The sequence below is a fragment of the Manis pentadactyla genome, chromosome 1, assembly GCF_030020395.1.
Source record: "Manis pentadactyla isolate mManPen7 chromosome 1, mManPen7.hap1, whole genome shotgun sequence".
NCBI lineage: Eukaryota > Metazoa > Chordata > Mammalia > Pholidota > Manidae > Manis > Manis pentadactyla.
Genome location: NC_080019.1, coordinates 62965647 through 62990350, shown reverse-complemented (window position 1 = coordinate 62990350; position 24704 = coordinate 62965647). Strand labels below are relative to the sequence as shown.

The window sequence follows — 24704 nt, the reverse complement described above, 5'->3', positions numbered from 1 at the left end:
TTGAACATATAGCTAAAACTAATTTCACAAGGTCATCTGTAAGAGGTATAAGAATTTGGAGGAAAGTAATCATCTTATATCTTAAAATCTTTTACAGTAAAAAGCTAATGAATTTGTGTATGTTAATATAGTTTCAGGCTTCAGCCACCACTGCAGTTCATAATTCTAGTTTTATGTCATAGTCTTTGGTGATTTTAGCACAGTTGATTAAAGTTTATTTTAACAATTAATCATGTAAATATTCTTTTATGCACATGGTACAAAATTCAAAAGGCATAAGGGTATGCAGTGGAAAGTAAGTCCCCTACACCTTCCTAGTGCCATCCCCCAGCAATCCAGCCACCAAGTTCCCCTTCCATTGGAAGCACTGTTTCCTGGGTCTTGTTTCCCTCTCTAAAGGTGGTCTGTGCATGGATAAGCATTTATATGTGTATGTGTGTGTGTGTACATATACATATATATATATATATATTTTAAACAGGTAATATGCTGCATACTTCTTTGCAGTTTATAGAGCACTGAACAATGTATTTTGGTAAAGGTTCTCTGTCACTGTATGTAGAGTTGAACTTTTTTCCCCTTCAAATGTGGTTTCATAAGAATCCTATGTTATTATGTGGTTATACTTGGTTTATTGATCAGTTACTATGAGAGGAAACTAAGACCCAGATTTAGGAGGAACTTGCGTTAAGGTGACAGTCGGGGCAGAGGAAACGGGAGGTAGAGATGACTTGAAATAGAAAAGGCACACAAAGGGGCCAGGACAGACATGATGAAGAATTTTTTACCTGATCGTGTTGGCTCTGGCATATAATCATGAACTTTCAGAAGGAGAGCCATGACTCTCAAGCTCTAACACTTTATCAGACATTCTTAATTCTTGTATTTTGCCGGAAGATAAAATATTTGTTTCCAAAGATCTCCTTGGTATGTCAGTTCACATTGTGGATATTTTAACATTGGTTTTCATACATCAAAGCTTTTGCTAATAGTGTCCTCCATTGTTTACATAGCTGTTTAGTCTTGCCAAACAGACTGATCTTCTCAGAGGCTGGAGCTATGTTTTATTCTTGATATGGTGTCATACTGCCTTAGTGAGTGGTTGGTAAATGCCATTAGTTAATTGCATTTCCAGATGGGATGGTAACTCTGGTATTGCTTCTCTTTCACAAGACCACACACTCAGAAAAAGGAAATACTACTAGATGGTTTTAACAAATAATTAGTTTTTATTATATTCCAGAACATTCTCCAGTATCCAGAAAAATACTCAACTGCAGCTGTCATGTGACAGTAGATATTTTAGATAGCTGAATGGCAAAAATATACCGAAGTATAGCAGAATATCCCCCTCCTGATTCCCACTCCCTAGCTGTTCTCTGGGTTTGAATTTCTTCATCATTGTCGGAAGGGTCTGCAGGGAACTTGTCCATAGTTACTACAACAGCAACTGGGGCCAGCCTGCTGTATCCCCTGCAGAGTGGGTTTTCTATGAGAAAGGCAGTAATTTTGGTAGTTTGAGATAAATTAAAAAGCTATATGGTTGTAGGCAAGTGTATTCACTTTAAATCTGTATACTGAGTTCCAGAAGGAAATGACTTTACTCATCAGCTGCCTGTTTGCAATTGCCATTTGTTTCCAAATAAGGGAAGATCTCCAAAAATGTTTATTATTTATTTATTTAAGTATTTATATTTTATTCAGTTTCTTTTCTGAAGTATTTTGGCTCATTCTTTTTTCTCATAAACAACACTGCCCATGTTTCCTTTGTTCCAGGAGATTATAAATGTTAGATTTAGAACAGATCTGTTTCTTCAAAGACTCATTGGCAAGTAAGATCCATATAGATCAATACATGCCAAAGTAGAGAAAATTAGACTTTAATAATTGTCAGTTTCTTCTCTGACTCCAGAAACTTCAACTTAAAGATTTATATCCTAAAGATTCCTGAGGGAGCAGAGAACTGCCTTGTGAATGCCTCACATATTTAGGTAGTCCATCAAACAGGGGGCCAGCAAAGGTTAGGCTTCCATGCTCTCATACTTCTTATCCTTCCCAGGTGCTGTTCGAGCCAAAGGGTTGGCCTTCTCAAAACTCTTACTCAGCGTCTTCGCCACTTTGCCCCATCGCCCTCACTCTATCCAGCTCCCCTCACAGGCTTATTTCCCTCCCTCCCACCCTTCTCTCCTCTTTGCTATACTGAGATCCTGGAGTGCTAGTGTTGGCCCCTGCCCTTACCACCACTGTTAGGGCTTTTGACCCCAATACTTGTTCTCTTTCTGTCTGCTTTCCTAGGGATTCTGGTCCCTGATTAGCTGTGCCTCTGTTCATAACAACTGAGACCTAGAATAAAGGAGACAGCAAGTATGGGGAAATAGAAGTCTGGCTTTGAATCTGTTATGTTTGAGAGCTAGAAGACATACTATTAAGTAGATATGTCTAGTAGGTAATTGGGCATATGGAAGAAATTGAAGATATGGGAGAATGAAAGAGACAAGTTGATGATATGAGATCTCATTAATGGTGAAATGGGCTAGAAGCTGATGTACTAGGAGAGAAGGGTTTATTTATCATTTGGAGAGAATAAATATTTTCTCTGAGATTGGAGTTTAAAAGTTGAGTGCTCTAACAGAGCTGCCTGGGGCAGAAAAAAAAGGCAGAAAGGGGATTCCTGTGTGCTAGCTGAAGGGAACAAGAACATGTGTCCGAGAGTGAGGAAGCAGGGAGGGCAGCAGATGGCGAAGCAGTGAGGGCCATGAGAGTTGGAGTGAGAAGGCTAGGGAGAAAGAGGTTGGTGAGGAAGTGGTTGCTGAGCAGGATTAAGGGCCGACCGACCCTGAGCATGGGAATCATCTTTGTGTAAGAGCTCCCTTCTCTCCTGGAGTATGATTTCCATTAGCAGTGCTGGGCAGCAAGAGTGGAGTAAGGTGGTCAGGCTGGGGCTGCCCCCTAACTGTTGGGACGGAGTGACCCAGTTGAGGGTGCTAATATGACTGCATCAAAATGTAGTCTTCTTTGGGGCACAGGCTGTGGGAAAGTGAAACCAAGTCACTGTCTGGGCTAGAGAGGAGGGAAATAGCATAATAATTGGCCATTAGCCATTGCATCACAGCTCCGAGGACAGTTCTTAGCTTCTAAATGTGCTTCGTAAATGTTGGCTTAATCACATCTTACTATGCTGACAGGTAGTGACTGCAGTGGGGTGTTGGGGGGTGGTTCTTGGTGATATGGGTGAATATTGTAACAACAATGTTGCTAATGTCAAACCTTCATAAGATAGTATATCAATGATACTTAATAAAAATGTTGGCTTAATCAGAGTGTTGGAGACAAAGACATAAGGTTTTGTATGAACAGGGGCAGTGATGGGCTCTTTTATAAAAGGGTGGGAATTTTACATTTACTTTGGTTATAGTGCAATTCTTTAGTATGTAGGAATACTTAATACTGAAGCCCCAGGAAGGTGGCAAGAGACAAAGTGAGCCAAGGGCCGAGGCCTCTGTGAAGTCCTGTGTCTGTAGTTAATACTGATGGCATTGTAGAGAGTAGCCACTGTGAGTAGAGGTTGTGAGCTTCAGACTATGAGGAAAGGATGCCTAGAAAAGACCTAATGATCCTAAAAGAATGCTGAGCCTATTGTCTAGGCCCTGAGGTGAGGGTTGCGAGTTGTAAACTGAGTGATAGGGGATGAGATGACTTCTGAGGAAAGCCAGGTTGGGGGAGAAGATTGGGAAGTCATTTGTGGAGAGGCTAAGGATGTGGGAGGCTGTTTTGAATAGTGAACTTCCCAAGATGGGGGCCAAAATGGAAGGGCTGCAGCAGTGTTCTTGTCAGAGCACAGGAGGGCGCAGGTCAGCAGTAGGCTAGTGCTTACAGGGAAGGGCAGCCGGGCAATGTGGGGGCTTCTCTGGAATGGTTGCCTGTGCCACTGGGGTCTGTGTTTGTCAGAGGGGGCCTGTGATAGGCTGATAGTTAGGTGTGTTGCATTAAATATCCTATTTGATCCTTATAACATGTATTAGCCTTATACTACAAAAACTGAAACTCAGGAAAAGCCAATAATTTACTTGAGTCACACAGTCTCATGGTTCTAATCCAATTCTGCTGACTATGCTTAATTTATTTTGTACACTTGCCCTTCATGTATTGTTCAGAGATAGCATGGATATAGTGATAAAGTCAATGCATTCTCTTAATGTTATTCTTAGTATCGCTGGCAAGTCTGCTCATTCTTGACCCCTAATTGCTAGGCTAGAGGTAGCCCTCTAGCACCTCCTAGTGGCCGTGGCAGTGGCAGTCCTGGGGCATGCCAGGATGAGAATGAACACTTGGCTTCCTATCCAGATATCACCAAGTCACTGATGCACAGCAGTAAGAACATTTCCTTTCCCAAATACAGCCTTTAACAATTCTTTGTATACCATCTTAACTGCAAAGCAATAGTTTAATATTTGCATACTTCTAAAATGTTCAGGGATTTTCGAGTGTGAGAGGAGAGTCGTAGAGGGGGTTACATTCACTAGATTGAGCCTTTCTTCTCATCCATGGGTGAGCACCGCCTGCCCCAGCTGATGCCCAGCTGCATCCTTTCCCTTATAATCTGGGATAATACTGTGTCTCCTTTCATAGTAGGTCCCATTTCATTGGCTTTTTTCATTAGCATATAAACAAATTGTGGTTATTTCCCACTGTAAAAAGAAGAAAGACAAGCTTTGGAGTCTGTCCTCTCTTCCTCTGCTACTACCTGGTTCCCCTCTTCTATTTAAGTTTCTTAAAGAATGCTTTCTTGAACCTCTTTCCCACTGTACTTTTCCCAGCCCTCTGCTCCTTGGACTCTGTCAATCCTAGCTTTCACCAAAGCTACCTCTGTGACCACTGAATGAGAAAGGAATACTTTTCTTATCAAGACCCTGTGGGCAGGACAAAGAGTAATGTAAAGTATAAGGCTTAAATATTCTATGAGAAATTTGTGCCTTGTAATCTGCTTGTGTGATGAGTGGGTCTGTAGAGCAGCCATCTCATCCAAAAATTATATATAGAGTATTTGAACAAATGAAAGCCTCATGTATTCATTAGTTATGAGCTAATCACTGAAGTCAGGCTGTTGGTCTTCTATTATCATAGGTCCAGTTTATTTCTCCATTTTGCAGGTTGAATATAAGCTGGGATTCCAAATAGACAATTTTGTGGCTATGGACATGCCCCAGGTCAACATTTCTGCTCAGGGGGAAGTTCCACGCACTTTATCAGGTGAGTTTCTAAGACAGAATGAATGCACTGCATTCAACTGTGTCTCCCATATCCCAGAAAGAATAGTTTAACTACTAATGTGTATCTTACTTGACAAGCATAAAGTGTGTGAGTACTTGAAAAATAATTTTTTGCAAATATTGATTGTTTGCACTGAATTTTAAACCATTCATTCCTTTCCATCCCTTCTAGAACTGTCTATGCTCAGCTCTTCCTTATTTCATTTTCTGCATTGGTGACACTGGTCTCCACAGGGATGCCTGTGTTTGGTCTTGTTATTTTTCGATTAATTCCTACACTGTGGCCTGGATGATCTTTAAACACTCACATCTGACCATGTGACATCACACCCATCATTACCACCCACCCCCATCAGCTGAGTATGTTCTAGACACTGCAGCCAGTGTGCTCTCTGCTTACTCTCTGACTCTGTCTGCCTGTCCAGCCTTGTTGCTTCAGGTGTCCCAGGGTCCCAGCAGGGCCGCACTACATGCAGTTCTGACATCCATGCCTTTGCATGTGCTGGTCTCTGTATTTGGAACCATCTCCCTCTTTTCTTCTTCTGGGCTCCTCATTATACTAAACATCCTAAAGAATCAAAATTTGCACTCTCCTTTTCCTGCCTCCTCCTCTCCCTTTTGCTGTTAACTCTTTCTTCTGTTCTTCTTGCCCCATAGGATCTTCTGTGTAACTATTTTTGAACTGGTCATATTATCTTGTAGTTCTTTGTTATTGTTTCTCTCTGCTAGCCTGTGGTCACCCTGAAGGCAGAAGCATTCTTTTTCAGTTCACTACCCTTGGTACCTAGCATAGCATCTGGCGTGGGATAGGCACTTAGTACATGCCTGAGTAAATGATTTACATGTCATATTTACACCAATTTAACTACTGTTGAGAAAGTCTCCTGTAGATGTAAGATTTTAAGAAAATGAACATTTTTAAAACTTAGAAGTATAAGCACAGCAGCTCTGTGGAACTTTTCTGCAGTCTTATTCACTGTGATAGACATTAATCTAAACTTTAAAAAAAGGAAAGCTGGTTAAATTTTATGGAGCAGTAAAATTCACAAATGCCCATCTCTCTCATAAACTCACAGAGATGGTAGAATGATATATTCTAAATTTGTAGAAAAAGAATCTTAAACTAAAATAGTGAAAAAAATTGATGTGCACAAAAGTGTGTTATCCCATTGCTACAATAATTGAAGTCAGTTTCTTTTTGGATTTTTAAAAAATTCATAGTTGGGAATTGATCAGATTCATTTGCAGGTTTATATTTAATCTCATGAGCAATCATAATTGCATTTTGGTGGTGAGTTATCTTTCCTATTTATCAGGTAGTTTTTGTTACTGTTGCTGATTTGACTTGGAAGGAAGCAGGGTTTACTTTGATTCCATAGTTTTACTATATTATAACAAGAGGACTTATGAGATAATGTGATATATTAGAAATGATGAGCAAAAGTTGAAAATAATGATCTTTTCCCTTCAGTCTTAGTTTGTCCTTTAATGCTAACTTTTATATCTATAATGAGTGAAATAGTTAATGTAAAGCTGTGTAGTCTCAAAGATTAACTTCTCTGAAAGTTTCTGCTTCATATTTTATGTAAATGTATTATGTTTAGTTCTAGTGCAACAAAAATAACTCTGAAATATTTAATGGGCATTAATTTTGATTTGTAGAAAATCAAAATATTTTCTTATTTTTTTTTAAACAGTGTTCCGGGTCGAGCTTTCCTGTACTGGCAAAGTAGATTCTGAGGTTATGATACTAATGCAGCTCAACTTGACAGTAAATTCCTCAAAAAATTTTACAGTCTTAAATTTTAAACGAAGGAAAATGTGCTACAAAAGTAAGGAATTTATATATCATAGTGTATGTTTTATATATTATGAGAAGGCCAAAAATAGATTTTGTCTTTTGATAGATTTGTAATAAAATCTTGATTATAGTTGCAAATGAGAAAATAGAGGGCATATAACAAATAAAATCCAAGATGATTGCCCAGAATCTCACTGTGTCCTGCTTTCTCAAATTCTCTTATCAGCAGTGCTAGGACATTTTCCATTAGGACTGTGAAATAGTACTAAAGTGACTGAAGTGGAAAAATCAGGTAATTCTGATAGGGATCCCTGAGTAACTGAGTGTTAAGTATGTTTCCCTTATGAAGTTAACTGCTGGCAGAACATTGTCCTGGGACCATACAGACCTGAGCTAAAAATTGGGCTTTGCTGTTGGCAGGATATTGGGACAAATACTTAACCTAAGACTCAGTTTTTTCATCTGTAAAATGGGCATAGTAACCTGCTTGAGAGTTGTTGGGTTTTTGTGTTTTTTTTTGCAGATTAATTGAATCTAGCCTAAAGTTTAGAATAACCATTTTTGGATACTTAATAAGCATTAATAGCTTTTGGTTGTGAATAATCTGTTACTCAGGAAATTGCAGTGGATATGAAAGAGTTCTACCATGGTAGCTCATGGATCAAAGAATTTTAGAATTTTTCTTAAAGGTTATCTTAGAGCACTAAAGTGACCTGAATTTACAAGGTTACATAGGCAGAGAGCTGGTTAGTATCCAAGATAGAAAATAAAACCCTAAAAAAAAACAACCAAACCCTCTAACCTTATTGTGCCATTATTAGTACTTACAATGTTCCAAGGCCTTTATGTACATTAAACCCATTTAATCCTTAAAGCAACCCAGGCAGTAGGTTCTTTCATTATCACCATTTTCCAAAGAGGAAGCTGAGGTTCAGAGAATCTGACCAGTTTGCCAAGGTCAGACAGCTAAGTGCTATAGCTGGGATGCACGTCCAGTTCTTAGCTTCACTGTTAAACCGTCTTTTAACACATTTCCTAATTGAAGTTAATGCTGAGTGTTATGAAAATACCCAAAGCCAGCAAGTGAGCTATAATAGCTAATGTCCAGATACATGTCAAAAAAAAGTTATGCTTTATTAGAACAGGCATTTTAAAAATGAAAAGTCAGCACCTTTATCTTTGTTGTTTTGATACATTTTTCAGTTCTAATGTTTTCAGTTATGTACCTACTTTCATGTAATTTTAAAGCAAAAGTGGACTTCAGAAACTCTCTAGTTCAACCTACACATTATATAATCAATATGAGGAGACTGGGCCCAGAAAGGCCACCTAAGCTTGCACAGCCAGTTAGTAAGGTGTGTAAAATACCTGCTTTGTGATCCCTAGGGAGGTGGGTGATGACTATACCAACAATGCTTCAGCTTTTAATACTTAAAGGCAGAATGATGGCCCAATGTGTTGGTTCATGGAGCCTACCAATGTTAGTATCCACTAAGGTTAATAATAAGCTGATACTCAGAGTGATTCCATACCTTCTCCATCTTCTTTAATTTCTTTATACACCAAAATTAACGTTAAAATTGACAGTTGGTGTGAATTTTCTATTTTGGACCTAAGTTTGATATAAGTACCCTCCTTTTTTACTTGGTGGTAATAATTCTGGTCATAATTCTCAATCATCCAGTTCATACTTGTGACTCTTACTTTAGTATGATCCTAATATATTTATTTGCCTTGTTTTCCAGCCTACAATGCTTCTAAGACTTTCTGCAGTAGAAAACACATTTGTACTATATTGAATATTAATGAGGACAGGAATTACTGGATCAGACAAGTTTTGTTACTCTAGAATTCTTTAGAGCCTTTATGTTCTGCTAATATGCATTATGAACCTCCACAGAGGTTATAGTATGTGGCTTTCCCCAAGTTTCTTGACCACAGAAACCCTTTTTCACTGAGCATCTATGAGTAACACCCTTATGTTCATGCTGGTATAGACTATTAATTGATGATTATAGTGATAATTATCAGAATAGTAATGTAGCATTTATTATTGTTCAACAAATAACCCTGTTACTTAGTTCAGGTGATGGTCTGATATAACACTAAACTATTTTAGAGAAAATTAAGAAAACATAATTGTAGTATTTAAGGATTTTCTTGGAAAAGAAAGAATTTCTAAAGCATCTTTTGTCTCCATTTGAATTCAGAACTTGAAGAAGTAAAAACTTCAGCCTTGGACAAAAACACTAGCAGAACTATTTGTAAGTGTTATTGTATTATCTTTCTCCATCATTAGGGATAAAAAATGGTTGACTGCAAATAAACATAACTGCATGAAGTTTGGAGGCCTGTGGTTTCCACTTTGTCCAAAGATAAACGATGGCATGCTGTTTATTTCACTGTTTTGTAAATTGGTATGTAGTCAGATGACACTATTAGAATATAGAATACTTTGTGAGGTAAAATTTATGAATATATCACAGTAAGTGATCTAAAAACTTTTATAAGCAAGAATTTATATCACATCTGTTATGAATCCTCATAACTGAAGTATGAACATGAAATATGTGTAAGATCTTCATCTGTTTATAAATGTAGAAGGTTAGAAAGTTTGCTTTGTGGCCTGAACCTGACCTTCAGCTAATTTCATCCAGGTGAAAATGCAAGCTTAAAAACACCATCTTATTTAAACCTATAGAGTAACAACTCACTAGTAGATTTTTATTTTTTGGTAATGGTTGTATTTGGATAGTATAACTTAGACTTCTTTTTTTCCTTTTCTGACATGAACACATCATTGAGTCTTACTCTTCCTGAGATAGTTTCAGTAGCAATATCTTTTTAGGTTACTAGATTCTCTTTGTGGATGTAAACTTTTTAAAAGAACTGGAGGTGGGGGGAACTTCAAGTATGTAAAAGTTGACTGAATGTGCTACTGAACCCCCATATAGCCATTACCCTACTTTAATAACAGTCAACATTTGCCAGTGTTGTTTCATTGATTCCTTCCTCCTTTTTGGGTAGGTTAGGTGGGTGGCAAAGGGCAGGGTATTTTAAAGCACATCCCAGGCATTACATCATTTCACCCATAAATATTTCAGTGTGTATTTTTTTTCAAAAAGGCCATTAAAAAGCAACCTGCAATCACCCAACATCTATTCAGTTGTATTTGCTTTATCACATTTAAAAAATTAACATAAATTCTTTATATCTTCTAATAGTCCATGTTCAAATTAACCTTAATTGTCTCAAAAATGGCTTTTTATAGTTTCTCCCCCGAATCATGATCCAGACAAAGCCTGCACATACTGTATTTGGCTGACATGTATTTTATATTTATCAGAAACTACTTTTTCCCTTTAATATCACTTGTTAGAGAAACTGAGTCATTTGTCCCATAGAATTTCCTTGTAGTGTCACGTAACATGTGTTTTTCCTGTTAAACTGGTAGTTAGGGTTTATACTTGATTAAATTTAGAACCAACCCTTGGCAAGAATAGTTCATAGATTTTTTTGTACGTGCTTCCTATTTTCTTTTTCATCACCTTAGGAGGTACAAAGTATCTAGATGTCCCAAAGTAGATAAAAAGATTCCTTTTTTGAAGATAAAACAATACGACATATTGTCTACTTTTTTAGAGTATATCATTTAGAGTCATCTCTGAGAAGAAAGAAAACTTTTTAAAAATATCACTGCTCCCCATGTTTACTTTTAAAATTCTGGTGATTTTACCCATTTCTTTTATGTTAGTAGGATGTTATTTCTCATAAAGAGAATAGAGTACTGCTTATTCTTGGTGTCTGTCTCTTCCTTGCTCCCTCTCTTCTTCCCTCTCTCTCTGTCCATCTACCCAGCAGTTCCTGAGAGTCTGTGATTGATGTGCCAGGTGGTATGATTGAGGCAGAGGATTAAAATCAGAAAGCAAAACAGATCCTGCCCTCAAGGGCTTGTAATGTAGCTGATGAGTTGGACAAGGTGACAGGCAGTGCTCATGACGGTGCGGAAAGCTGTGACAAGACACGTGCAGGTGCTCCCGGAACCCTGGAGGGGGCCTCTGACCTCAGAGGGAGCGGGACGGCTTCCTGAGGGATGACGTCTCATCTGAAACCCAGAGCGTTTGCAGGCAGAAGCAAGTGAAACGTGTACAGAGGCCCGCATTTTGGAGGTCATTAAGCCGGGTGCATTTGGGGGGCCTGCTCAGCAGAGTGATGTCTTCATCTCTGCCCTGGAGTATACTTGGGTGGGTGCTGCCCATGTCAGTCTCTGTGACCTTCCTTCTCTGCCACTCCTTAGACTGAGCAGCTTGTGGCGCTCTTGAGGAAAGTCGTATTTGCACTGAGGCTGCAGTCAATCTAGCTGCGGTAGAAGCCATTCGGTCTCTGTGCATTGATATTCTGATTGTTGATTCAAAGTTTAAATTTTCAGAAAGCAATCTTACTTCCAAGTCTTTTAAAGTTACAGCTTTTATCTTTTCTCCAGACCTTTCCTCAGAACACCAAACCACATTTGTGTTAATTTGGTTTCTCCATGTACATGTGTACTAGGTCCTCTTGAACAGAAAAATCTCTTGATTCTCTCCTCCCCCAGCCTGCCTTTTTATCTTTGTAAAGCATATTCACCTAATTCTTTAAGCCCAAGCTTTGATTTCTCTTTTTTTTTTACCCCAGTTTAATCATTATCAAGGTCCATTGATTCTTCTTCCCAGTCCATTAACTTCTCATCTTCAGGAACACTTTGCCTAGGCCACCGCTGTCTCTCTTGGATCCCTCTACTAGCATTCTAACCCGTCCCCTGTGTCTGTGCTTCTTACCCACAGCGTCTCTTCACACAGCATCTTTGTTTTTTCTTCAAGTGTGATGATGTGTGCCATTTCTTTGCTTGAAAACTTACAATGATTTCCCATCTCATTTAAGATAAACCTAAATTTCTCAGGTTTTATTTAGTAGAATTACAATGTGAGTATTCATTGTGGAAACTTGAATCTCCAGTCACACCAGTTCTGCTTGTATTTCTGTGTCTTCTCCTCTGCTACTTCATTTCATATGTATCTTTGTCTCTGTGTGTCTTTCTCAGTTTGCGTCTGTGTCTGTATGTCTTTTGGGTTATATCCCCTAATGCTGGGGCTTTCTTTCTCTTTCTCTTTCTCTTTTTTGAGTAATATAAAACTGAATATATTTTATTTCTGAGGAGAGTCTTGTTTTCCTGCTCTTTAAAAACACGTAAGCAAAATAATTTATTACTCTTAAAAGACAAAAAGCTTCAAAGTTTGTTGTTTTATTTAAATTTGTGGGTCACTCCATTGTGTGTTCCTTTTCCTGTGAGTCTAGTGGTTGGCAACAAAGATATCTAATCTCACCACTCCAGGCATCACTGCTGAGGAAATGTGAAGATCTGTAGATCTGTGGTGTCCAGTACGGTAACTACTGGCCACAGGTGGTTATTTCGCTTTAAATTAATTAAAATGAAATAAAATCAAAACTTCATTTCCTCAGTTTTGCTAGCTACATTTCAAGTGTTTAATGGCCACAGGTGGCCATAAGCCACTGTATTCCACAACACACTGTAGAACTTTTCCATCAGAAACTTCTGTTGGACAGCACTGCTATACCTAGTTTATTATATGTATACGCATCAGCCAAAAGTTCTATTTAAAACACTTTTAAAAAAACTTTTTTATTAAGGTGTTATTGATAAATACTCTTACGAAGGTTTCACATGAAAAAACAATGTGGTTACATTCACCCGCGTTACCGTGGCCCCCCCATACCTCATTGCAGTCGCTGCCCATCAGTGTAGTAAGATGCTACAGAGTCCCTATTTGCCTTCTCTGAGCAACACTGTCTTCTCCATGATCCCCCCCACAGCATGTGGGCCAGTCATAATACCCCTGAATCCCCTTCTTCCTCTGTCCCCACCCATCTTCCCAACCCCTCTCCTTTGGTAACCGCTAGTCCCTTCTTGGAGTCTGTGAGTCTGTTTCTGTTTTGTTCCTTCAATTTTGCTTTGTTGTTATACTACACAAATGAGGGAAATCATTTGGTATTTGTCTTTCTTCGCCTGGCTTATTTCAGTGAGCATAATATCCTCCAGCTCTATCCATGTTGTTGCAAATGGCAGAATTTGTTTCTTTCTTATGGCTGAGTAGTATTCCATTGTGTATATGTACCACATCTTTATCCATTCATCTACTGACGGACACTTAGGTTGCTTCCATATCTTGGCTATTGTAAATAGTGCTGCAATAAACATAGGGGTGCATATGTCTTTTTGAATCTGAGAAACTGTATTCTTTGGGTATATTCCTTGGAGAGGAATTCCTGGGTCAAATGGTATTTCTAGCTTAAATTCCCACCAGCAGAGTAGGAGGGTTCCCCTTTCTCCACATCCTCCTCACCAGCATTTGTTGTTGTTTGTCTTTTCGATACTGGCCATTGTAACTGGTATGAGGTGATATCTCATTGTGGTTTTTATTTGCATTTCCCTGATAATTAGTGATGTGGAGCATCTTTTCATGTGCCTGTTGGCCATCTGAATTTCTTCTTTGGAGAATTGCCTGTTCATATCCTCTGCCCACTTTTTAATTGGGTTATTTGCTTTTTGGGTGTTGAGGCATGTGAGTTCTTTTTTTCTTTTTTTTTTTTTAATTAAAAAAAATTTTTTTATTAAGGTATGATTGATACACACTCTTTTGAAGGTTTCATGTGAAAAAGCTGTGTGGTTACTACATTTACACATATTATCAAGTCCCCACCCATACCCCAATGCAGTCACTGTCCATCAGTGCAGTAAGTTGCCAGAGATCTACTATGTCCCTTCTCTGTGATACACTGTTCTCCCATGTGTACTAAACATAATACCCCTCAATCCCCTTCTCCCTTCCTCTCCACCCGCCCTCCCACACCCCTCCCCTTTGGTAAGCACTAGTTTATTCTTGGAGTCTCTGAGTCACCTGTCATTTTGTTCCTTCAGTTTTGCTTCATTGTTATTCTCCACAAATGAGGGAAATCATTTAGCATTTGTCTTTCTCTGCCTGGCTTATTTCACTGAGCATAATGTCCTCCAGCTCCATCCATGTTGTTGCAAATGGTAGGATTTGTTTCTTTCTTATGGCTGAATAGTATTCCATTGTAATATGTACCACATCTTCTTTATCTATTCATCTACAGATGGACACTTAAGTTGCTTCCATATCTTGGCTATTGTAAAAAGTGCTGCGGTGAACATAGGGGTGCATATGTCTTTTTGAATCTGACAGGTTGTATTCTTTGGGTATATTCCAAGAAGTGCGATTCCTGGGTCAAATGGTATTTCTATTTTTAGTTTTTTGAGGAACTTCCTTATTGCTTTCCACAATGGTTGAACTAGCTTACATTCCCACCAGCAGTGTAGGAGGGTTCCCCTTTCTCCGCATCCTCGCCAACATTTGTTCTTAGTCTTTTCGATGCTGGTCATCCTTACTGGTGTGAGGTGATACCTCATTGTGGTTTTAATTTGCATTTCCCTGATGATTAGTGATGTGCAACATCTTTTCATGTGTCTGTTGGCCATCTGAATTTCTTCTTTGGAGAACCATCTTTTCATATCCTCTGCCCATTTGTTAATCAGGTTATTTGCTTTTTGCATTTTGAGGTGTGTAAGTTCTTTATATATTTTGGATGTCAACCCCTTCTTGGATATGTCATTTACAAATATATTCTCCCGTACTGTAGGATGTCTTTTTGTTCTGTTAATGGTGTCTTTTGCTGTACAGAAGCTTCTAAGTTTAATATAGTCCCATGTGTTCATTTTTACTTTTGTTTCCCTTGCTTGAGGAGAAGCATTCAGTAAAAAGTTGCTCATGTTTATATTCAGGAGATTTTTGCCTATGTTATCTTCTAAGAGTTTTATGGTTTCATGACTTACATTCAGGTCTTTGATCCATTTCAAGTTTACTTTTGTGTATGGGGATAGAAAATAATCCAGTTTCCTTCTCTTGCATTTAGTTGTCCAGTTTTGCCAATACTAGTTGTTGAAGAGGCTGTCATTTCCCCATTGTATGTCCATGACTCCTTTATCGTATATTAATTGACTATATATACTTGAGTTTATATCTGGTCTCTAGTCTGTTCCATTGGTCTATCGGTCTGTTCTTGTGCCAGTACCAAACTGTCTTGATTACTGTGGCTTTGTAGTGGAGCTTGAAGTCAAGGAGCATAATCCCCCCCAGCTTTATTCTTCCTTCTCAGAATTGCTTTGGCTATTTGGGGTCTTTTGTGGTTCCATATGAATTTTAGAATTATTTTCTCTAGTTTGTTGAAGAATGTTTTTGGTAATTTGATAGGTATTGCATTGAATCTGTAGATTGCTTTAGTCAGGATGGCCATTTTGACAATATTAATTCTTCCTGTCCATGAGCACAGGATGTGTTTCCACTTACTGGTATCTTTTTTAATTTCTCTCATGAGTTTCTTATAGTTTTCAGTGTATAGGTCTTTCAATTCCTTCGTTAGGTTTATTCCTAGGTATTTTATTCTTTTTGATGCAGTTGTGAATGGAATTGTTTTCCTGATTTCTCTTTCTTCTAGTTCATCATTAGTGTATAGGAGTGCAACAGATTTCTGTGTATTAATTTTGTATCCTGCAACATTGCTGAATTCAGATACAAGATCTAGTAGTTTTGGAGTGGATTCTTTAGGGTTTTTTATGTACAATATCATGTCATCTGAAAACAGTGTCAGTTTAACTTCTTCTTTACCAATCTGGATGCCTTTTATTTCTTTGTGTTGTCTGGTTGCCGTGGCGAGGACCTCCAGGACTATGCTGAATAAAAGTGGAGAGAGTGGGCATACTTGTCTTGTTCCCGAACTTAAAGGAAAGGCTTTCAGCTTCTCACTGTTAAGTATGATGTTGGCTGTGGGTTTGTCATATATGGCCTTTATTATGTTGAGGTACTTGCCCTCTATACCCATTTTATTGAGAGTTTTTATCATGAATGGATGTTGAATTTTGTTGAATCCTTTTTTGGCATCTGTGGAGATAATCATGTGTTTTTGTCCATCTTTTTGTTGATGTGGTGGATGATGTTGATGGATTTTCTAATATTGTACCATCCTTGCATCCCTGGTATAAATCCTACTTGATCATAATGCATGATCTTTTTGATGAATTTTTGAATTCGGTTTGCTGATATTTTGTTGAGTATTTTTGCATCTATGTTCATCAGGGATATTGGTCTGTGATTTTCTTTTTTGGTGGGGTCTTTACCTGGTTTTGGTATTAGAGTGATGCTGGCCTTGTAGAATGAGTTTGGGAGTATTCCTTCCTCGTCTACTTTTTGGAAAACTTTAAGGAGGATGGGTATTAGGTCTTCACTAAATGTTTGATAAAATTGAGTGGTGAATCCATCTGGTCTAGGCGTTTGTTCTTAGGTAATTTTTTGATTACCAATTCAATTTTTTTGCTAGTAATTGGTCTGTTCATATTTTCTGTTTCTTTCTGGGTCAGCCTTGGAAGGTTGTATTTTTCTAGAAAGTTGTCCATTTCTTCTAGGTTATCCTGTTTGTTAGCATATAATTTTTCATAGTATTCTCTAATAATTATTTGTATTTCGGTGGTGTCTGTCATGATTTTTCCTTTCTCATTTCTGATTCTGTTTATGTGTGTAGACTTTCTTTTTTTCTTTTTAAGTCTGGCTAGGGATTTATCTGTTTTGTTTATTTTCTCGAAGAACCAGCTCCTGCTTTCATTGATTCTTTCTATTGTTTTATTCTTCTCGATTTTATTTATTTCTGCTCTAATCTTTATTATGTCTCTCCTACTGACTTTGAGCATCATTTGTTCTTCTTTTTCTAGTTTCATTAATTGTGAATTTAGACTGTTCATATGGGATTGTTCTTTCCTGAGGTAGGCCTGTATTGCAATATACTTCCCTCTTAGCACTGCCTTCACTGCCTCCCACAAACTTTGCGTTGTTGAATTATTGTTGTCATTTGTCTCCATATATTGCTTGATCTCTGTTTTTATTTTGTCACTGATCCATTGGTTATTGAGGAGCATGTTGTTAAGCCTCCATATGTTTGTAGGCTTTTTTCTTTTCTTTGTATAATTTATTTCTAGGTTCATACCTTTGTGGTTTGAGAAGCTGGTTAGTACAATTTCAACCTTTTTGAATTGACTGAGGCTCTTTTTGTGGCCTAGTATATGATCTATTCTTGAAAATGTTCCATGTGCACTTGAGAAGAATGTGTATCCTGTTGCTTTTGAGTGGAGAGTTCTGTAGATGTGTGTTAGGTCCATCTGTTCTAATGTGTTGTTCAGTGCCACTGTGTCCTTATTTTCTGTCTGGTTCATCTGTCCTTTGGAGTGAGTGGAATGTTGGAAGTCTCCTAGAATGACTGCGTTGCATTCTATTTCCCCTTTTAATTCTGTTAGTATTTGTTTCATATATGTAGGTGCTCCTGTGTTGGGTGTATGGATACTTATGATGGTTATATCCTCTTGTTGGATTGACCCCTTTATTATTATGTAATGTCCGTCTTTGTCTCTTGTAACTTTCTTTCTTTTGAAGTCTATTTTGTCTGATACAAGTATTGCAACACCAGCTTTTTTTCCCCTAAAACACTTTTAAAACTACAAATTACAACAAAAGCTTTAAAAAATTACATGAACTTATATTAACACACTATTCGTAACCTATCTCATCCAAGAAGGGATACGTGGAATAGAAATCTCTTTTACAAAGAACAGGGTACTCATTGTATATATTGGGTCACAAAGCAGTTTTTGATAGTTGTTTAAAAAGCTTAACATGCTTTTCATTTTTATTTCAGATGATCCTGTACATGCAGCTCCAACCACCTCTACGCGTGTGTTTTATATTAGCGTGGGGGTTTGCTGTGCAGTAATATTTCTTGTAGCAATAATATTAGCTGTTTTGCACCTTCATAGTATGAAAAGGATTGAACTGGATGACAGGTATTGTACACATTTGAGAAAGGAAGAAATAAAGCAGTTATTTGTATTTGCATGGGAACTCACACACACCCATGGTACTGATGCACAGTGGTGCAGGGGAAGGAAGGGAGGGCAATTAAGCCTAGGCAAAGGAAAAGTTACTCTTTGTGGTTACTGTCATTGTGTTTCTCTGATTTTTATGTTTAAATTTGTGAAGTGAGATATTATAGTTTATTAGTTGGTGGGGAAGCAGTAGAGCTCAGAAACTTTCCCCATCCTCATCAACATGACTGTACCTTTTTAAAATAGCTCTGTTTCTTCCTCCTAGTTCATCCCTCCATTACCCACCCATCCATTTTTCCATCCATTAGACGTTTATTGAGAACCTGCTGTGATTTAAACCATTGGTTCTCAACCTGGTTGTACATTAGAATCATGGGTAAGCTTTTAAAACATCAATGCTTGGGTCCCACCTTCCAGAGATTCTGATGTAATTGGTCTGAAGTGATGTTTGGGCATCAGTATTTTTCTTGAAGCTTTCTGAATGGTTCTAATATGTAGCCTTTGAGATGCACTGGGTTAGATATTATGCTAAGTGGCTGGGAATAAAAAATGTAATGATATACCTTATGGCTTCAACTATTTAATCTTTAACATTAACCCATAATTATAAAACTTTGTAAATTTGATGATTATGATGTATGTAGGATAGTGTGTAAAATACAAAAGGCGCCTGTCCCAGCATGGGTGAGTCAGAGAGGACAAGGAGAACATTATAGCTAGGGTAGGGAGAGGTGAAGATGGAATGACAGATAGGTTTGTTTTTGCAGTACAGGTTCTCATTTCCCTCCTCGGTAATTCCCAGGAATCACCAGTTGCTGACTGAAGACATTCCCAGCTTCATGATTTGGCTTTCAAAGCCATTCTTTATTGGAGATATGTCTCCCATATTCTTTGAACCTTTCTGTATTTCTTACCATATCCTTACTTACACTGCAGTCAAGTGATCCTTGTCCTTCCCTTTGACCCTCCACTTTGCTGTTCAGGGCTTTTGTTCATGCTTTCCTTTTGCCCTTGGCGCTCCCTGCATTGTTCACCAGTCCAAACCCTGTCAGTTCTTCAGATTTCAACTCCATTGCCATCTCTGTCATGAAGTATTTTCTGTACCTGTCAACTATCTATTTATCCTCCTCTCCTTGTCTCTTTCTTATTCCCACTGTCTCTGTCTCTCTTTTTTCATAGCAATTACTGTATTTTTTCCTTCCTTAATCACTTTTTGTGTACTTGTCTTTCCTACTGGACAATTAAGGAGTGAGTGTCTTACTGATTGCTGAATCCCCAGTCTTACACAGTATCACATATACAATGGGTAAGCTTATATGTGGGATATACAAAATCACAAGCAGACAGGGGACCTAGTTGAGTTCAAACCTGCCCTTAAGTATTCTGTCCCTATTGCATTACTTTCTTTATCTGAGTAGAGAAAGAAGAGAAAGGAGCTAAGAATGAGAAGAAAAATACTTGGGTGATGTGTTTCAGAATATGTTTTATGTACACAGTAATGTTGAAATTAGATTTAGCTTTTATAGAGGAAAAAATGGCATTAGAAAGCAACTGAAGGGGAAATGAAGTAACAGAACATTTTGATAGGACTCTGAAGGAGAGGATACAGTAGAGTTGGAGGGGTCACTGAGGAGCATGACATTTAGTGTGGATGTATACATTTTCCTTGAACCCCTGCATGTGTTCTTGGGCTGGGAATCTCCATAGGCCACAGTTGTGCAAGAACTTTCAGATTCCACAGGGGAAAGCCCTCTCTGCTTGCTGAAATAACCAGTTACCACCCATGAATTGGTGTGCCATTTCTCTCTAGTTATCAGACAGAGGTTTCCAGACATTGCCTGAATAAAAGCATCTTATATTTTCACTGGTTTTTAGAGCACAGCCTCTTGGTAAAGAATGGTCTCTGGAGCCCCAGAACATTTCTGAGTTCTGGCTTTTACTTTACTAACTTTATGGCCTTAATAGAGTATGTTATTTAGCCTCTCTATGTCTCCATTTTCCTCATCTATAAGGCAGAGAAAATAATGGCACATACTTGATAGAGATGTTGTGAAGTGATAAGGAAATGATATTGTAAGCTCTTAGAACACAGCCCTGCATATAGGTAAGTGCCATATTATGACTTTTGTTTCAAAAAGGTGCAGTGTGCTAGTACCTAGTATCTGGTGTGCTCGATGGACTAATTTCTTCTTCATCCATTTCATATTCTACTAGCCTTATTTATTACTTGCCAGGAAGCTAACAGTGGTGACAAGAAGGTTCCCATCTCTAATAGCATTTAAGAGACACATGCTGCATCTCTCTGCATAGGGGCCACTGAGATAGCAATGGCTACCATTTTACTGTTTTCTGTTTACCAAGCACTTGACATGTATTATCTTGCTTGACACCCATAGCCAAGCAATGATATGTTACTGTTCTTATTTTAAAGGTGAAGCAACAGGCTTAAAGAGATTAACTTTTCCAAGATTGTACTGCTAGGACCAGGGCAGAGTGACAGGAGGGACTCACTGTATAATACATGTGTTGTAATATCTCAGTATTGTATGTTTAAAGTACTTGTTACATGCCAGGCACTGTTCCATGTGCTTTACATCTATTAATTCCCTTAATTCTCACAGCAGCCCTGTGAGGTTTGATGAAAACCATGGCTTCATGGAATTCCTTGGATGGGGATGGTAAGAGAGTTTCCCCAGTCCAGGCATTTAGGAGCCAGAGTCCTGTTATCCACTGAACTTCTTTAGAGGCAGAGAATAAAACTGCCTGAGATGTGCTCATGCCATGGGCAGGTGGAGCCCATGTATGTGGCTTTCCCTCTCCTAACACTTGAGTTTATCTCTTCACTCTCTGTATTATGTCAGGTGAGTCTGTCCTCCTGTAGAGGCAATTTCTCTCCACATTCACTCTGAAGTCCTTCCATGGAAGGATTGATCTGCAGCTTGTCCACACTGTAGTCTTTCCCTGTTAGTTAATGACTGTGGGAAAGTTTGTTCCTATTTTGTTGGATACTTGAGCTTCTTATTTGGCAATATCTTCATTTCCCATTTTCTCCATTACCCACCACCCTCATCATTACTGGTAATAAGGTCCCTTTATTTCTTTTTATTTGTTTCTATATCTGATGCCTGACAGGTATCTGTTGAATGAATGTTGAGTGAAAAATAGTAGAAAGAGGCAAAAAGCCATATCAATAATTCTTCGCCTCTTTCAGTATATATCAGCAGCTCACATCAGAAACAAAATTTTGTCTGGATTATGTCCTTCTGTTCCAATGAAGTGTGGTTTTCTCTATGCATTGATTATTTGATTAAATAGTTTATTGAGCTCTCACTGAGACTCAGGCCACCTGGGGCCTAATGTGCCAGGCACTGACTCAGTGATGGGCAAGGAGGGGTGGACTAGCAGGCACTTTTCCTGCCCTCTTGGAGTTTGTCATCTGCTTGAGCATGACAGATTTTAAACAGAAAGTGGAATATAGGCTTCATGAAGGTGGAGATCTTTGTTTATTATGTTCACTGTTGTATCCCCAGCACAGTAGCTGGCATGTAGTAGACAGTAAATATTTGTTTTGTGAATAAATAAATGAATTATACAAAAAATAAAAAGCACAAATTGTATTAAGTGTTCTGAAAAACAATGATGATCTTTGCCCTAAGTTCTGACTTCAGTTCTAAAGCAGGGTTCATATTTGCATAACTAATCTTACTTGCTTATGAAAATCAAGTAAGGTAATTTATTTAGACTGGCTTTAAACTATTAAGTGCTAGCAAATGTACATTTTTATCTCATTTTCCGCCTCCTGTCATGTAGCTATTTAGAATTGGCTTAAATAGTTGTTGGAGTGTAGATCCCCAACTGCTCCCTACTTCTCTCTTAGCAGTAAATCTAGGGTTTCAAAAGTTTGTTCTGAACACTTAACATAGTGGTTGGATCATTGTAGGGATCCATGAAATATCTGTAGAACGAAAGAAAATTAACATGGATACTCAACATTGTATGGCCAGTCTGTTCAAGAATTCTGAAGTGGTACAAGAGTGCCACCTACTGTTCAGTTACTGGAGAGAAACATAACTAGCAAATTTGGGGCCTGGGTGTTTATTCAACCACCAGTATATGTTGGTTGCAGGTAATATGTAAGTAGTACTTTCACATATATTATACACCTTATATTATACACCTTGGGCCTCATAAAAACCCTAGGAAATAGGTTTTCTTAACCCCATTTTATGGATTAATAAATTAAAATCCTTTATTTCTCCCGTCTTTGAGGAATAGTAATCTCTTTCTTCTCCATTATTGAATCCTTTTAACAATACTGATTTCTAGTCTGATCTTTGAGTAGTTCTCAGAACTCTAAAAACAGGTGCCTGTTATCATTCTAAGGATTGAGGATATAGAATATCAATAATAATTTGTAAATGTATGTTTGAGGCCAGCCAAGGCACTGTCTTATGTGCTTTCCTTATTTTTTTCATATAATCCTTTCAGCAACCTTGTCAGGAGATGATTTTATGAAAACTATTAGTTTGCCCAAGATGGTATAGCCAGTGAATGATGGTGCTGGCAGTTTTGAAGTCAAGGTTTATGTTCCCTCTCTCTTCACTGCACTGCCCCACACCTACCGTGTGAGTAGGCTAATAGAGCAATTCTTGAATAGTAGCTTTTTGTCTTATGTACTTACTCACCAGGTTTTGCAAATATAGAATTATTGTGTTGGGGTGTGGTAAGTTAAAAGATTTTATATATTAAGGAAATTTGGAGGCCTCTGATTGAACCCTGCTGATCCTATAGCTAAGGGAAGGCATGGAAAGCTTATATACTAACAGTCTGGGATGACATCTGCCATCTGCTTTCACTGTTCATGCTGAATTTCTATGCTTCACTTCTCCACTGCTGCAGAATTCAAAGGCTGAGGGAGTGGAACTGGAATGTGCCCAAGGATGACCTGGGATAAGGTGGTTATTAACTGAAAAGACAAATGTACAAGTTTAAGAGGCTTGATTTGTAGCAATCTTGAATACAGTGTTGACAGTTATTTGAGCCTACTGTCTTCTGGATCTCCTGTGTTATTTAGAGAATATGATGGAATGAATTGCTTCAAGTACTAGAGATTTCTGATAAGTTCCATACATTCTAAAAAGGTGAAATTGGGGAAGAAACAAAGTATATGTGATTAAACAAGCTTGAGCCAGATATTATACCCCTTCCCAAGCTTTGGCCTTGTTGGCATATTTGATTTGCTTTGATATTCTCTCACCCGTATGCCATCTGAATTTGGACCATCATTAAAAGAGGCCTGTCTTTCTACTCCTGTTCTTAGAAGCAATCTAATTGAATAGCATGGGCATTTTTTTTAAAGAGGTAATCCATAGTTCTCATTGTGTGGGGCTTTAGACTGCTAGGTGTGGTGTCTAAGGACTAGTACCTGCACTTCTGAATGACTTTCATTAGAAAATGCTACTTGGTGATGGTGGAGAAAAGGGGGACAAAACAAAGCTGTACATTATGAGGAAGATTAAAATTTCAGTACGGAACATTTGTGATGGAGAGCCAGCATTATTATGATCTCCATCAGGATTTTAAGCTGATTATAACAACTACATGTGTTTTGTATATATGAAAAAGTGAAATTTCTCATTGAAGCTTACTTGCCAGATATTTATCTTCTAAATATTGTTTGCAGCATCAGTGCCAGCAGTAGCTCCCAAGGGCTGTCTCAGCCATCTACCCAGACGACTCAGTACCTGAGAGCTGACACGCCCAACAATGCAACTCCAATCACCAGTAAGAGTTAACTTAATTGTAAAGATGATTTCCTGAAGTTGTCTGTGGCCTGTCTCTCCATAGTCCTGTGTGGTTAGTTACTTGTGGGACATGTGTACCATACTAGGTGTGTGGTATCTAATATATGCAAGGTTAGGCTTGGTCTTCAACTTTTGCTTTCTGGAGCATTGAATGAAATGTTCTAAAATTGGAGCATTAAAATAAAATTGTTTAATTGCTAGAATTAGTTTTGGGGAGATTTCAATGCATTAATTATATTAAAAGGACTACTGAATCACTTGAGAAGGAAAGTTTTCAGGTAGTTAGATAAATAAGCCATTGAGCCACACGAAGACAGAGACTTGAATTTTAATGAATTGTTTGATAGTCTTATGGGCTATGGTATGGACTTTACATTGTTTTCTAATCATGATAGGAAGCTAGCTGTCATTAGAATTAAGAGCCTGGTATGTGCTTCCCTTTTTTTCTATAATAGGATTTTGATGAAAGTTTTTACACTGTAACATGTAGATGTTTGGGGAAAAATAATTATTCTTAGGGTGTTATTTAGACATAATGAGGAATCAGTCACCATGCCAATAAGAAACAATGTAGTCATCAGGATAAGCAGCAGGCCACAAGTCAGGGCTCGATTTAGTGCTGGCATTGATTAATTAGGTTCTTAGAGTCAATTAACTGTTACCTTCCTTGGGCTGGCATTTACTCTTTAGAAAACTAAGAATTTCTGTCCTTCACCCAGTGCCCTGTTGTGGCCTTTCAATACTGTTTCCCATGAAAAACAACAACAACAACAAGATTCCTTGGAGAAATAGATGGTCTCAGGACTGGGTCAGGAATGTATGAGATAAAC

General features: G+C 38.1%; 1 protein-coding gene across 3 annotated transcripts in view; it reads left to right on the top strand.

The window, feature by feature from the left end:
* Window positions 1-24704, top strand: part of RYK (receptor like tyrosine kinase) — an 87016-nt gene that overhangs the window by 26103 nt on the left and 36209 nt on the right. For 2 of the 3 annotated variants that reach the window (XM_057497666.1, XM_057497680.1), the window contains exons 3-7: window positions 5151-5250; window positions 6968-7102; window positions 9282-9335; window positions 17884-18028; window positions 23754-23855. In XM_057497666.1, coding sequence (XP_057353649.1) covers window positions 5151-5250; window positions 6968-7102; window positions 9282-9335; window positions 17884-18028; window positions 23754-23855 — 536 coding nt within the window. The remainder of the gene's footprint in view (window positions 1-5150; window positions 5251-6967; window positions 7103-9281; window positions 9336-17883; window positions 18029-23753; window positions 23856-24704) is intronic. The other variant, XM_057497672.1, reaches the window with a different exon arrangement.